The sequence below is a fragment of the Macaca mulatta genome, chromosome 2 (assembly GCF_049350105.2).
Source record: "Macaca mulatta isolate MMU2019108-1 chromosome 2, T2T-MMU8v2.0, whole genome shotgun sequence".
NCBI classification, from domain to species: Eukaryota; Metazoa; Chordata; class Mammalia; order Primates; family Cercopithecidae; genus Macaca; species Macaca mulatta.
This window is the reverse complement of record NC_133407.1, coordinates 154,034,725-154,049,621: the sequence shown is the minus strand read 5'-3', so window position 1 is coordinate 154,049,621 and position 14,897 is coordinate 154,034,725. Positions and strand designations below refer to the sequence as shown.

Genomic DNA, 14,897 nt, shown 5'->3' with positions numbered 1-14,897 from the left:
CGTTGTCTCAAAAAAAAAATTTTTTTTTCAGAAAGAAAAATTGAGTCTTTGAGTGAAAACAACAGATATACCTATAACTATCTACAATGCCATAACAATCCTTGACATTGATAAAAATCTTTCACTCAAATTTTCTCATCTGATTCTCAATAACCCCATGAGCTGTGTAAAGCAAGTAATGATAAGCCCGTTTTAAAGGTGAGAAAATAAACATACTTCAACTCTCAAAGCATGGAAGTAATAATGTCAAACCTGGGACTGAAGTCTCAATTTTTAGTTCAAAACTCTACAATATCACACCTCCTCTTGCCAATGAAACTGAACCAGACTATGAAATCATATAGCCAAAATGTTATGCTAAGGGTACTAAGCTTTCCTAAACCATCCAGTGTCTATGCAGAATGAGAACAAATTCAGTTCACCCAAGTCACAATTTCAATTTGAGAAATAAGAATGCAAGCTACAGCTGGGCACAGTGGCTCACACCTATAATCCCAGCACTTTGGGAAGCTAGGGTGAGGGAATCACTTGAGCCCAGAGTTTGAGACCAGCCTGGGCAATACAGCAAGACGCTGTCTCTATTATTAAAAATAAAAATAAAAAATTTAATTTAAAAAAATTCCAGCTGCTCCCCGTTACTTGTAAGTCTAATCCCATGTCTTAATAACATTCAGGAAGAATGTAGGAAATGAGTTGTTTCATTATATGCATTAAGAAAATTCTTGTTGAGTTACAGTTGCTAGGAAAAAAGAGAAAATGGGAGAAAGGAAGATGGAACAAGTAAACGAATGAGAACTGAGTTCTAGAAACAAAAGTATAATTATTTTATACTGTTTTGAGTGTCCGGGTGATGTCATTTTGCAGTAGAAGAAAAAAAGACATACCTCCTCAAAATCCCAGCAATAGCTTCCCTTTCTTTGCATAGGTGAGGATGAACAGTTGTAATCCAAAAGGTTTCCCAAAAAGTTATTTTTAAAAAAGACATAGAAACAGAAGATCCATATGAAAAACAGATCCAATCTGGGAGGATGGACACTGTGTCTTCTAAATCTTGTGACCAAGGGCAACTGCTCACCGAGCGTCAGCATCTGAAGAAAGTGCTAACTGTGGATGTGTCTTCTCCAGAGATTAATACCTGCTGGGACAGAAGAGCAAGAAACGGAGAAAGAACTACTGAATGCAAATGACTGTTGGACAAACAATGACAGGCTGAGCATCCCAACTTTGAAAGGCCAAAACCCAAAATGCCCCAAAATCTGAAAACTTTTCGAGTCCCAACATGATGCTCAAAAGAAACACTCATTGGAGCATTTCAGAGTTCAGACTTTCCAACTAGGGATGCTCAACTGATAAGTATTAACACAAATATTATGAAATCTGAAAAAATCTGAAATACTTCTGGTCTGAAGTATATCAGTTCTCAGGCTGCAATTTTTTTTTTTTTTTTTTTTTGAGACAGAGTTTTGCTCTTGTTGCCCAGGCTGGAGTGCAATGGCGCAATCTTGGCTCACTGCAAACTCCACCTCCCAGGTTCAAGTGATTCTCCTGTCCCACCCTCCCATGTAGCTGGGATAACAGGCGCTTACCACCATGCCAGGCTAATTTTTGTATTTTTAGTAGAGACTGGGTTTCATTCACCATGTTGGCCAGGCTGGTCTTGATCTCCTGACCTCATGATCCCCCCGCCTCGGCCTCCCAAAGGGCTGGGATTACAGGCATGAGCCACCACGCTCAGCCTAAAATTTTTTACATTAACATTAGCGAAGAAAAAGTGATCACATGGAGGTAACACCAGTGACCACGCCCAGCTGCCACTGAGTTATCAATGACAGCAGTAGGCAAAAGTACACTTCGGCAGGTAATCCAGCTCTCTCTCTGATAATAGTAAAGAAAATATTAAAATCTATTTCAAGTTTTTTGTAGCAAAATGATGGTCACATCACACAACCAATCATAGATAAAGATTTGTCTGTAGTCTGCCAAACAGAGCAACCATTCTGGCAACTTATAAAACAAATATTGTAGAACTACTAATGCAGATGTCCACTCTCAGCAGAAAATGTAGAATAATCATATAAAAAAATGTAGGTTTTGGCAGAGAAACTAAAAGTTAACATGAAAAGAAAGTGATATAAATGTTAATATGACATATAGGGTGGTTTGTATACCCTTTTTAGCTAACATAAAGAACAAGAAATCTGTTATATTTTGGCAACAAATTAAGGCAGTATTGATACCTGCTACATCACTGCATTTCTATCAAACCACAAATTATAGAATATATAAAATGAAATACATTGGATGGAACTAGCAGCAGTCAAGACACAGAAGAGGGAAAGATAAGTAAATGTAAAGACACATCAATAAAAACCATCCAAAATGAAACCCAAAATATAAGACCAAAGAAAAACAGCAGAGCATCAGTAAGGTATGGGACAACTTCAAGAAACCTAGTAATATATATGTGATTGGAATCCAAGGAGGGATGTGTGAATATTTGGAGAAATAATAGCCAAAAATGTTCCAAACTGATGAAAAGTATAAACTCCAAACTCAAAAAGCTTAACAACAAGAGCAAAAAACTCAAAGTTTTATTCCACCAGGGAACAACAAAATCAAATTCCTTGAAACCAGACATAAAGAAAAATCTTAAAAGGAGCCAGAGGAATACGGAACGAGAGAAAACATTTACAGATCATCTATCATCCAGCATATACAGAGACCTCTTAAAACTCAAAACAAAAAACAACCTGATAAAACTGGGCAAAGGATATTTCTCTAAAGGAGATACATGAATGGCTGATAAACACATAAAAAGATGCTCAATATCATAAATCATTAGGGAAATGCAAATCAAAACTACAATCAAATACCACTCACACCCATTAGGATAGCTATGATAAAAAAAAAAAAAAAAAAAAAACAGAAAATGACAAGTGCTGGCAAGGATATGGAGAAAGTGGGACCCTTGTGCACTGTTGATAGAAATGTACAATGGTACAGCCACTGGGGAAAACAGTATGGAAGTACCTAAAAAAATGAAAAATAGAATTACCATATGATCCAGCAATTTCGTTTCTGGGTTTATAGAAAAAAGATTTAAAGTGGGGGTCTGTAAGAGATATCTGTACAGTCATGTTCACAGCAGCATTATTCATGATAGCCAAAAAGTGGAACCAACCCAAGTGTCATATATGGATAAGCAAAATGTGGTACATCATACACAACAGAATACTATGCAATCTTAAAAAGGAAGAACATTCTGAAAAATACTACGACATGGATGAACCTTCAGGACATTATATTAAGTGACAGGAGACAATCACAAAAAGACAAGTACTGTATGATTCCACTTATATGAGTTACTAGGGTAGTCAAATTCAAAGACAGTAGAATAGTGGCTTCCAGAGGTTGGGGGAGGGGGTCTGGGGAGTTAGTGTTTAAAAGAGTTTCCGTTTGCAAGATGAAAGGAGTAATGGAGATGGATGATAGTGATGGTTGTACAACATTATGAATGTATTTAACATTACTGAACAACACACTTAAAAATTGTTAAAATCAGCCAGGCGCGGTGGCTTATGCCTGTAATCCCAGCACTTTGGGAGGCCAAGGTGGGCGGATCACCTGAGGTCAGGAGTTCGAGACCAGCCTGGCCAACATGGTGAAACCTTGTCTCTACTAAAAATTAAAAAAAAAAAAAAAAAAATTAGCCAGGCATGGTGGCACACGCTTGTAATCCCAGCTACTTGGGAGGCTGAGAAAGGAGAATCGCTTGAACCTGGGAGGTGGACGCTGCAGTGAGCTGAGATCGCACCACTGCACTCCACCCTGGGTGACAAAGTGAGACAATCGATCAATCAATCAATAAGGTTAAAATGGGCCAGGTGTGTTGGCTCATGCCTGTAATCATAGCACTTTGGGAGACCAACATGGGAGGACTGTTTGAGCCCAGGAGTTTGAGATCAGTCTGGGCAACATGGTGAGGCCCCATTTCTACAAAAAATTGTAAAAATTTGCCAGGAAATTTTTGCCAGGAAATTGCATCTGTGGTCCCAGCTATTCAGGAGGCTGAGGTGGAAGGATCACTTGAACCTAGGAGGTCAAGGCTGCAATAATCCATGTTCACACCACTGCACTCCAGCCTGGGTGACACAGCAAGACCCTATCTCAAAAACAAAGAAACAAAAAATGGTTAAAATGGTAAATTTTTAATTATATGTATTTTAACATATTAAAAAATATATTTTTTGAGCTGGGAGCGGTGGCTCACACTTGTAATCCCAACACTTTGGGAAGCCAAGAGGGATCAATCACTTGAGGCCAGGAGTTCAAGATGAGCCTGGCCAACATGGTTTCACCAATATGGTGAAACAACATGGTGAAACCTCACTTCTATTTTATTTTATTTTAGAAATTAAAAAAATAAATTAGAGAAAGAAAAAATATATTTTTTGAAAGAAAAATAAAAGCAGCCAGAAGGAAACAACCACACATTAAATACAGAAAAAATAAACCCAATGAAAGCAGATTTCTCATTGGAAACAATGCAGGCCAGAAGATGGTGAAACAGCATCATAAAGAAAACGTCAACAGTAATTACATATCCTTTGAAAATAGTTTCTAAAACTAAAAAAGAGTCTTCAGACAACCAAATACTAAAAGGATTCATTATCAGCAAATGTACACTACAAGAAACATCAGAAATCCTTCAATCAGAAGGAAAATCATACCACACAGAAACCTAGACCTATACAAAAGAACAAAGAGCACCAAAAAAAGGTAATATATATGAATAAACAAACTATAGATGCATACTGGACAAAGACTTTTATAATAGTATGAGCAGAATCATTTACATTATTAAAGAAAAAAACGGTATCAAGAATTTTCAGGCTGGGCGTGGTGGCTTACACCTGTAATCCCAGTACTTTGGGAGGGTGAGACGAGAGGATCGCTTGAGCCCAGGAATAGGAGATCAGCCTAGGCAACATAGTGCGAACCTATTTCTACAAAATAAAATAAAAAAAGAATTTATACATATCTTCCAACATGCCTGTCTTCCACAAACTTCAAAGTACCCTGATTATTAGAACTCAGTTCCCATTACACTTTCCTATAAATCAGTCAACATTATTTCTTTATAAAATGAAGCTCTCAAGTACAATCTATTTGTCTGATAATGGAGTCTTTTGAAGAAATAAAATTAAAACTAAAATCTCCTTGTTTCCAGCTTAGTATTCTACTACACAAACAGTGGTTTTCAAACACTTTGAAGGGCTTGCCTACAGAGAAATTTTTTTTGAGATTAAAAAAATGGCGGTCAATATATAATTTATCTATTTTTTTCACTGTCTCAATGGAACCCAAAGTCATTTACAAATAAGCTACAGCAGGCCAGGCATAGTGGCTCATACCTGTAATCCTAGCACTTTGGGAGGCTGAGGCAGGCAGATTGCTTGAGCACAGGATTCAAAACCAGCCTGGGCAACATGGCAAAACCCATCTCTACAAAAAATGCAAAAATTAGCCAGATATGGTGGGACACACCTGTAGTCCCGGCTACTCAGGGAGCTAAGGCAGGAGGATCGCTTGAACCCGGGAGGTCCAGACCGCAGTGAGCTTTGATTGCACCACTGCACTCCAGCCTGGGCGACAAAGTCAGACTCTGTTTCTAAATAAATAAATAAATAAGCTACAGCAAAGAATGTTCCTTGTTTTCAAGAAATCTGAAAAAAACAATAGGTTTCAATGAATTGGTCAGGTTGCCCCAAACTGGCAAAAGAAGAAAACTTTTGCCAAGTCTTCCTGAAGAAAGTGAATTTGTCAAAGCAAAGGTGTCAAAGCAATCGCTGCAAAACAAAGCTTTGGGGTCAGGTGTTGAAGTAGAAAAACGATCACCTGAGGTCAGGAGTTCAAGACCGGCCTGGCCAACATGATGAAACCCTGTCTCTACAAAAATTAACCAGGCATGATGGCGGGTGCCTGTAATCCCAGCTACTTGGGAGGCTGAGGCAGGAGAATTGCTTGAACCCAGGAAGCGGAGGTCGCAGTGAGCTGAGATCACACCATTGCACTCCAGCTTGGGTGAGACAGACAGACTATGTCTCAAAAAAAAGAAAAAGGGAAAACAATATTTGATGCTATTCCATTATACTTCAAACCTGAGGGAATGTGGTTAGTAAGAATAAAATCTCTGGGCCGGGCGCGGTGGCTCAAGCCTGTAATCCCAGCACTTTGGGAGGCCGAGGCGGGCGGATCACAAGGTCAGGAGATCGAGACCACAGTGAAACCCCGTCTCTACTAAAAATACAAAAAATTAGCCGGGCGCGGTGGCGGGCGCCTGTAGTCCCAGCTACTCAGGAGGCTGAGGCAGGAGAATGGCGGGAACCCAGGAGGAGGAGCTTGCAGTGAGCCGAGATCGCGCCACTGCACTCCAGCCTGGGCCACAGAGCGAGACTCCGTCTCAAAAAAAAAAAAAAAAAGAATAAAATCTCTGTAACATCACTGGTGCCAAATAGATTACAGAATGGGAATCCTGCCTACTATCCCTCTGAATACATAATAGGCTTTCTTTTGTTTGTTTTTTGTGTTTATTTATTGAGACAGAGTCTCACTCTGTCATCAGGCTGGAGTGCAGTGGCACAATCTCAGCTCACTGCAACCTCCGCCTCCTGGGTTCAAGCAATTCTCCTGCCTTAGCCTCCTGAGTAGCTGGGATTACAGGCACCCACCACCACGCCCAGCGAATTTTTGTATTTTTAGTAGAGATGGGGTTTCACCATGTTGGCCAGGATGGTCTCGATCTCTTGACTTCGTGATCCACCCACCTCAGCCTCCCAGGCTGATTACAGGCATGAGCCACTGTGCCTGGCCTGAATACAAAATGTTAAACGCAATTCATACACTCGGAGACTGCCTGAGACCACTAGTAGACCTCATAACCCAACTGCACAGTGAGAGATCACTTGCTGCTCTCAGACAGGTAACTGAATGGTTCACATAACTCAGGATGTTCTTCTGACAGAATTCTAGAGGAAGGCTACCTACTGTTACCCTGTCTGGACCAAAATTCTTTATTCTATAAAGACAACAAGAAAATTATATGATTTCAGTATTCACTAAGGAATACCATATTCCAGGAGAAAGTAGCATTCTTTCAGCTCTTTATCCAAAGTCAAGCCACTGGGTAACTTTCTGCTTTATATGATAATAAACTTAACAAAAGAAATACAGTGGTTACATACTCAAGAGAATTGAAAACATATGTTCAAACAAAAGCTTATACAAGAATATTCAAGGCAGCATTATTCATAATAGCAAAAAAGTGGCATTATTCAAAACAGCCTACTGATGAACAGGTACACAAAATGTGGTATATTCACACAATAGAATATTACTATGCCATAAGAAAGGAATACTTGCTACAACATGGATGAATAAAAACACTGTTAAGTGAAAGAAGCTAAAAACAAAAGGGCAGGCCGGGTGCAATGGCTCACACCTGTAATCCCAGCACTTTGGGAGGCTAAGGCGGACGGATCACTTGAGGTCAGGAGTTCAAGACCAGCCTGGCCAACATGGTGAAACCGTTTCTACTAAAAAAAAATTTTTTAATTAGCCAGGTGTGGTGTGTGCACCCGTAATCCCAGCTACTCGGGAGGCTGAGGTGGGAGAATCCTGGGAACCCGGGAGGCAGAGGTTGCAGTGAGCCGAGATCACGCCATTGCACTCCAGCCTGGGAGACAGAGTGAGACTCCATCTCAAATAAAATAAAATAAAATAAAATAAAATAAAATAAAATAAAATAAAAACACAAAAGGCCAGGTATTATATGATTCCATTTATGTGAAATGTTTAGAATAGGCAAACCCATAGGACAAAAATCAGACTGTGGTTGCCAGGAAACAAAGAGATGGACTGCTTAATAGGTATGGGGTTTCTTTTTGGTGTGAAAATGTTCTAGAGTTTGACAGCAGTGGTGGTTGCACGTTACACTGTGAATGAAGTAAAAGCCACTGAATTGTACATTTAAAATGGTTAACTACATATTTCAAATCATAAATTGTATGTTATGGGAATTTTACCTCAAGAAAAAAAAAAAAATACTGGGCTGGGCGCGGTGGCTCATGCCTGTAATCCCAGCACTTTGGGAGGCTGAGGAGAGCGGATCATGAGGTCAAGAGATCAAGACCACCCTGGCCAACATGGAGGAATCCCATCTCTATTAAAAATACAAAAATTAGCTGGGCATGGTGGCACGCACCTGTAGTCCCAGCTACTCAGGAGGTTGAGGCAGAAGAATCACTTGAACCTGAGAGGTGGAGGTTGCAGCGAGCCAAGATTGCGCCACTGCACTCCAGCCTGGCGACAGAGCGAGACTCCATCTCTCCAAAAAAAAAAAAAAAATTCTAAATGTTAGTTATCTTGTACCTGTATCTCCCACTACTTAACAAAATACTGTGAGCATTAAAAAAAAGACCACTCAAAAACACTTTTTAAAATATAACATATTGACATTCTAAGAAAGGCAAAACTATAGAGACAGTTAAAAGATCAGTGAGGTTGCCAGAGGCTGGTGTGAGGAAGCAAATCAGTGAGACAGAAACTTTCTAGAGCTGTGGAACTAATCTGCAGGATACTGTAATGTTAAACATAAAATACTAGAAGTCTGTCAAAACCCACAGAAATTTGTATCACAAAGAATAAACTTCAATGTGTGCAAATTATTAAATAATTAGGAGATAAAGGTATCTCAGCAAAAAATGCAGACTGTGACAAAATCTAAATCTATTACAAATATATGAGACGACTTCAGGAAGTGAGTAGGGAAAGCTGGTAACCTAAAAAACATTAGAAATGACTGCTATCGGCCGGACGCGGTGGCTCAAGCCTGTAATCCCAGCACTTTGGGAGGCCGAGACGGGCGGATCACGAGGTCAGGAGATCCAGACCATCCTGGCTAACATGGTGAAACCCTGTCTCTACTAAAAAATACAAAAAACTAGCCGGGCGAGGTGGCAGGCGCCTGTAGTCCCAGCTACTTGGGAGACTGAGGCAGGAGAATGGTGTGAACCCAGGAGGCAGAGCTTGCAGTGAGCTGAGATCAGCCACTGCACTCCAGCCTGGGCGACAGAGCGAGACTCTGTCTCAAAAAAAAAAAAGAAAGAAAGAAAGAAAGAAATGACTGCTATCTATAAAACTAAAGGCAAAAAGAACTATCCATGAGTTTCTAGTTGATAAACTAGTTTCCCACAGGTATACAGATTAACAGTTCTGAAACCACTATACATGTATGCTGGAATTGAATAATCAATTCTGGCAGATGGTGGGAGGCAGGTTTTTCACTGGTGAAGCAGGAGGTTACATATAAGCAAGGTAAGGTTAGAATAACACATGTGGTAATGAATTAGAGTTGGACACATCATGAAGTCATGTTTAGCTTAATAAAGATACAGTTACATATAGAAATATATATAGATATGTGCATATACACAGGTTAATATGTATACATATATTTCCTTCCTCTGTCAACTGAGAGGGCCTAGAAGCAACAATACTTCAGTACCAACAAGCACACCTATCACCCAGATCTTGGTTTGTAACACCATTCTTCAATAAAAGGTACCAGGGCTCCTTGAGAACTGACTGTTTACAGGACTGGAGCAGAAAATATACAAGATGAACCTTAGAGCATCTTATGTTGCCAGAAAGTAAGAAAGTACACATACAATCATGGAGGTATGTCAAAGAGAAAGGATACAGGAACCAACTTAAAGAGCTCCCAATGGCCAAAGCTGAAACCATTTAGCAATGAAATTTAAGTAGATACGCCACCCGTAAGGAGGTAGAACATAACTCATCACCACTAAGTGTAGGCTGTACATAGTGACGATTTTCCAGAGTATAGTAGGAAAGAGAAGAAGAAAGAGTAACTTCGCAGAAAACACTGCCTCAAGCCAGATAAGCAAGGTTAACATCAACACTGATAAGTCATACTGGGAGTATACATCCCTAATATGTGATGAGAATGACACTTTACCCCTGTGGTCTTCCTTCCAAAAGCATATTACATTATTGGCCTAACCACAAGAAAAACAACAGATAAATTCCAAAGAACATTCTATAAAAATACCTGACCGTGGCTGGGCACAGTGGTAATCTCAGCACTTTGGAAAGCTGAGGAGGGCGGATTGCTTGGTTCTAGGAGTTCGAGACCAGCCTGGGCACCATGGTAAAACCCCATCTCTACAAAAAGTACAAAAATTAGCAGAGCATGATGGCACCATCTGTGGGCCCAGCTACTCTGGATGTTGAGGTCAGAGGATCACTTGACCCCAGAATGTTGAGGCTGCAGTGAGCTGAGATCGTGCCACTGCACACCAGTCTTGGTGACAGAGGGAAATCCTGTCTCAAAAAAACAAACAAAACCTGACCAGTAATCTTCAAAACTGCCAAGGTCATTAAATACAGGGAAAGTCTGAGAAATTGTCACAACCAAGAGGAGCTAAGGAGACATAATTACTAAATGTAATGCGGTATCGTGGATGGGATCCTGGGATCCTGGGATAGTGAAACAACATTAAGGAAAAACCTGTGGAAACCTGATAAAGTATGGTCTCTGTGATAATGTATCAATATTGGTTTATTAATACTGACAAATGATCACAGGAATGTAAGACGTTAATAACATGGGAAACAGTGTAGGATAGGCAGGAACTCTGCACTATCTTCGCAATGTTTCTGTAAATCTAAACTTTAAAGTCTATTTTTAAAAATTATAACAAATTTATGATCAACTGCATCCCTGGAATTTTATTCAGTGCATCTAGGACACAAAAGATACCTAAAACAGGGTCTTTGCCTTCAAGAAGCTTGTTGTCGCAGTGTGAAGTCAAATGCTCATGAAACTAGTATAAAATACAAAAATAAGAAAAAATTAAATTGAAGAGTAAACATAAAAGTATATTAAGAATATAAAAGTCTAGAATTATCAGGAAAGACTTCGTCAAGGAGATAAAACTTGAGTTTGTACCTTAAAATGTACTTCAGAGTAGCAAAATTAAAAAAAAAAAAAGATAAAAAAGATAAACTAGCTCACTTACAAGAACAACCAGAAGGATGAAAAAATAAGAAAAAGCTAACAGAAATTACAATGGCTGGGGCATGGTGGCTCATGCTTACAAACCCAGCACTTTTGGAGCCCAAGTCAAGGAGGATCACTTGAGGCCAGGAGTTTGAGACCAGCCTAGGCAACATATGAGACCCCGTCTCTCTCTATAACATCTTTAAAAAAAGAAAAATAAAAACGTTTAGCTCTGCAAAGTGAAGACTTAAATGGGAGACATAACAGCAGTGCTCAAACACTTTAAGGGTCATGTGGCAGAACGAACAGAGTTACATCATATAACCATTTAACTTAGAAGCCAACCTCTGGCAGAATGTGACCAATGCTCAAAGACAGAGAGGGACAGCTGTTCAGTGGAGTCACAACAGGAAATGCCAATATGGAAAGACAGGAAACAGGTGGCTAAGTTCTCTACAACTTTTCAAAGGACAGTATGTATGTGAGCCCAAAGAAGTAAAAATCAGATTCAAATGTTTACTGACTATCTTAAGTGCCAGGCTCTTTCAAATACATTATTTTGTTTAATATTCACAACATATCTATGAGCATGGATTAATGTAATAGAGACAACATAAAAATAGAATTAAACCCTGCATGGAAACAGGAACATATCAAAATTCTACACCATCCCCCACTCTCTGATAGGGACTCCACAGCAGTTTTTAAAAGCCAAATAGTCTGAAGGCCCAGATATCTATATAATAATTTATTTCCTCTTGCTCTTTCCCCCAGTCAAGCTCTGTGGCTCTCAGCCTTTAATATTCGTAAGAATTTTATACAACTATATATACAAAAACATTCATACCATACTTTTTGAGCAATTTATGGAATTCTCAAGGAGAGTGTTCATCTTATGGGATTTTTGTCTCATGCACTAACTTGAGGACCTAACCCTGGGATGAGGTGAAACTCCACTGCAGTCTTACTCCATGGGTACTGTAAGGCAGGATCAGGAAGAGGAGAGAGAAAGGTACTATCTTATTACATGAAGAAGAACATTCTAACAAAGACATAAAGGTAAGAATGACATGCTATGTGGGGAAGTTCAACGCTGGAAAACAAGAGCAGCTCATCCGCACCTGCAGACCTTTGCACTCACGGTTTCATTTACCAGGAAAGCACTCCCATTTTTCAGGTCACAACTCAAATACCTTCTCCTTAGTGAGGCCTCCTCTCACTAAGTAACCCTCCACCCACCTTTCAGTCATTCACTTGTCACATCAGCTTGTTTTATTTTCTTCATAATTCATATTAGGGGTCAGCAAACTTTTTCTATAAAAGGCTAAACTATAATCTATAGGCCAAATCCATCTTGCCCCGTTTTCCATGGCCAAGAATGGTTCTACATTTTTAAATGGCTAGGGAAAAATGTTTTTAAAAACTCATAATATTCTGTGACATGTGAAAATTTTATGAAATTCAAATTTCAGTGTCCCAAGTTTAACTGGAACATAAACATGTTTGTTCATGAACTGTCTGTGGCTGCTTTTGTACTAAAACAGAATTGAGTAGTTGCAAAAGAGATCATATGGCCCAAAAACCCTGATATGTACTGTACTTTCTGGTCCTTTACCAAAAAAAGTTTACTAACCACTGATTTATACCATTATCTGAAATGATCCTATTTGCTTGTTTGTTGTATATTCCTCATTCCCATACATACAGAATAAAGCTTAATTAGGGAACAGGCCTTGTCTGTTTTGTCCTCACAAAAGTACAATGTAGCTCAGTACTTAGAAAACATCCTGAAACAAAGTAAGGGCTCAATAAGTATTTGATGAATAAATTAATGAATGGTCCCTAATTGCCACTCTGAGGAGCTTAAACCTAAGTAAGCCCTGAGCCATTATATGTTCTGTACATTTTATGAGAGGCATAAGTAGTCTTGCAGAAAAGGGGAAATACTCTACCATCAAGAAGGACCAAAGTAATGGTGGTTGGTCACCAACTAGTCTAGGGCACTGGGGTTCTTCATCAGATTGTAGACTACAGGTTTCTGTGCTCATAAAAAAGTCCTACTGCAAGGTGTCACAACACTGTCAGCAGTCTGTGCTTCTGTTTACCTTAAGATGCAAATGCTCTGAGAAATCTCATTCTTATACATAGTACACAGCACCTACACCATATCAAATCTTAATCAATGCTCATAATTATAACAGATCTCCATCACATGCTAATGAATTTTTAATGTCTAAAATTTTCCTATGCTGTTGATCAGCAATCTATAAGCAGTTCAAAACTCTTTAGAAATTAAAAGGTTACCACCCACAGACCAGAAGCAGTTTTTTAATCTTTCTACACTAGCCAGAGAGTGGGTGTGTGATTGCAAAAAAAAATACAAGCCAACTCTGTTGGTAGAGGACAAGGTTATTGTTAAGTTAAAATGCCATCTATAAACATCGTTTTGTCACATGACACTAGTAAAACTACCACCTACTCACAATTTGAGTTTCGATCTTCTAATATACAGAGAAAAAAATGTATCTATCTCCTGGAACAAATCAAAATTTTGTTTTATTTTAAAGCAGCTATCTGATATTTAAGCCCTGGATTGATTTTTTTTAAAGAACAGAATAAGCTAATTTAGGAATTCAGACTTTTTATAGAGATGCTTATAGTACAGGTACCTCTGATGGCTAGGCTCTACCCAACACTAACATGTAACGTGTCACAAAAGCCAACGGGCGTTGGGGGGGCCGGGGGTAGCCAAGAGCTCAAGTGAGCTGCTTCACTTAGCAGCAGATTCACCTGGGGATTCCTCACCAAGAATGTTGTTAAGGGACGAACCAAACCAACCACGAATGATACCCCTTCACCGAGGCTGAAAAAGCAGAGATTCGCAAGCTATAAACCGATCTCTGGCCCTTTAGGGAAGGTGCAACTCGCTGCACCCCTTTCCCCTATCCTACAGGGGTTAACAGGGGGCATCCTGAGGCCAAGCCCAGCCAGCTAGCTACTTCTCACATCCCACCTCCCACCATCTATTCTCCCCAGTACGCCGGGCTCCCTCCTCCCCTCGAACGACAGTTCAAAATCAAAACAAAAGGTGCAAAACTGGTTTCAGGTGGAAATGGCTGAGTCCTGGTGGCTAACTTCTGGGACGCCATGGCGATCGAGGGCTCCTAAAACCCCAGACCCCGACGGGAACCGGCTCCTAACAGTCCCTCGGGCCTCGGCCCGACTTCTCACACGCCCCTCCCTCACCTCGGCCCCGGGATGCTGGGAAGGGGACGAGGCGAGGGGCTGGAGGGGGAACCCCAGGTCAAAATGACAGCGGAATGAGCCGGGAAAGGAAAGAAGCCCAGTGGGATGCTGGGGGTCGAGTCCTAGGCCCGGGGCTTCAACCTCGAACGGGGGCGACGGCGGGTCCGAGCCCCGACAGGCCGCGAGCGGGAGGCCAGGCCCGCGTCCGCTGCGCCGCCGGGCCACGCTCCCTCACGATTGTCCCCACCCACCGCGGAGGGCCGTGAGGGGGCCGCGACCGGCGCCAGCGTCCGGGGCGGGGGCGCTCACTCACCGGCGGGGAGGGGAGGAGCAGCCGGCGTCTCCGCCAGCGCCGTCGCTCGAGCTCAAGCGCCAGCTCCTTCCACTGCGGCCGCAGCACCCGGTCCATCCCCCACAACCACCCCCCCTCCCGACCCTCCCCCCGCGCCGCCTCAGCCGCCGCCACCTCAGTCACCGCCACCGCCGCCGCCGCTTTAGCCCCGGCGCGGGAGCGCGAACCGGCGCGAGGGAGCGAGAACGCGCGCGCCCCCTCGGCAGCCGCCACCGC

General features: G+C 41.2%; 1 protein-coding gene and 1 long non-coding RNA gene across 32 annotated transcripts in view; one reads left to right on the top strand and one right to left on the bottom strand.

Moving 5' to 3' along the window:
- The window catches only part of TMCC1 (transmembrane and coiled-coil domain family 1), a 255,894-nt gene extending 241,026 nt beyond the window's left edge, over nucleotides 1–14,868 (bottom strand). For 16 of the 31 annotated variants that reach the window (XR_013413372.1, XM_077990386.1, XM_077990398.1 and 13 more), the window contains exons 1-2: nucleotides 14,643–14,868; nucleotides 885–1,135 (exon numbers count right to left, since the gene is read on the bottom strand). Coding sequence is in view for 2 of the 31 variants with exons in the window: in XM_077990403.1 (XP_077846529.1) it covers nucleotides 885–1,088 (204 nt within the window). In the remaining 29 variants the exon portion in view is untranslated. Of the gene's footprint in view, nucleotides 1–884; nucleotides 1,139–14,329 lie in introns of all 31 variants that reach the window. The other 15 variants (XR_013413373.1, XM_077990388.1, XM_077990407.1 and 12 more) reach the window with 3 other exon arrangements.
- Nucleotides 1,431–2,931, top strand: LOC144339334 (uncharacterized). Its single transcript, XR_013414297.1, has 2 exons — nucleotides 1,431–1,912; nucleotides 1,988–2,931. It is a non-coding gene; the product is annotated as an uncharacterized LOC144339334 (long non-coding RNA).
- Nucleotides 14,869–14,897: the final 29 nt, after the last annotated feature.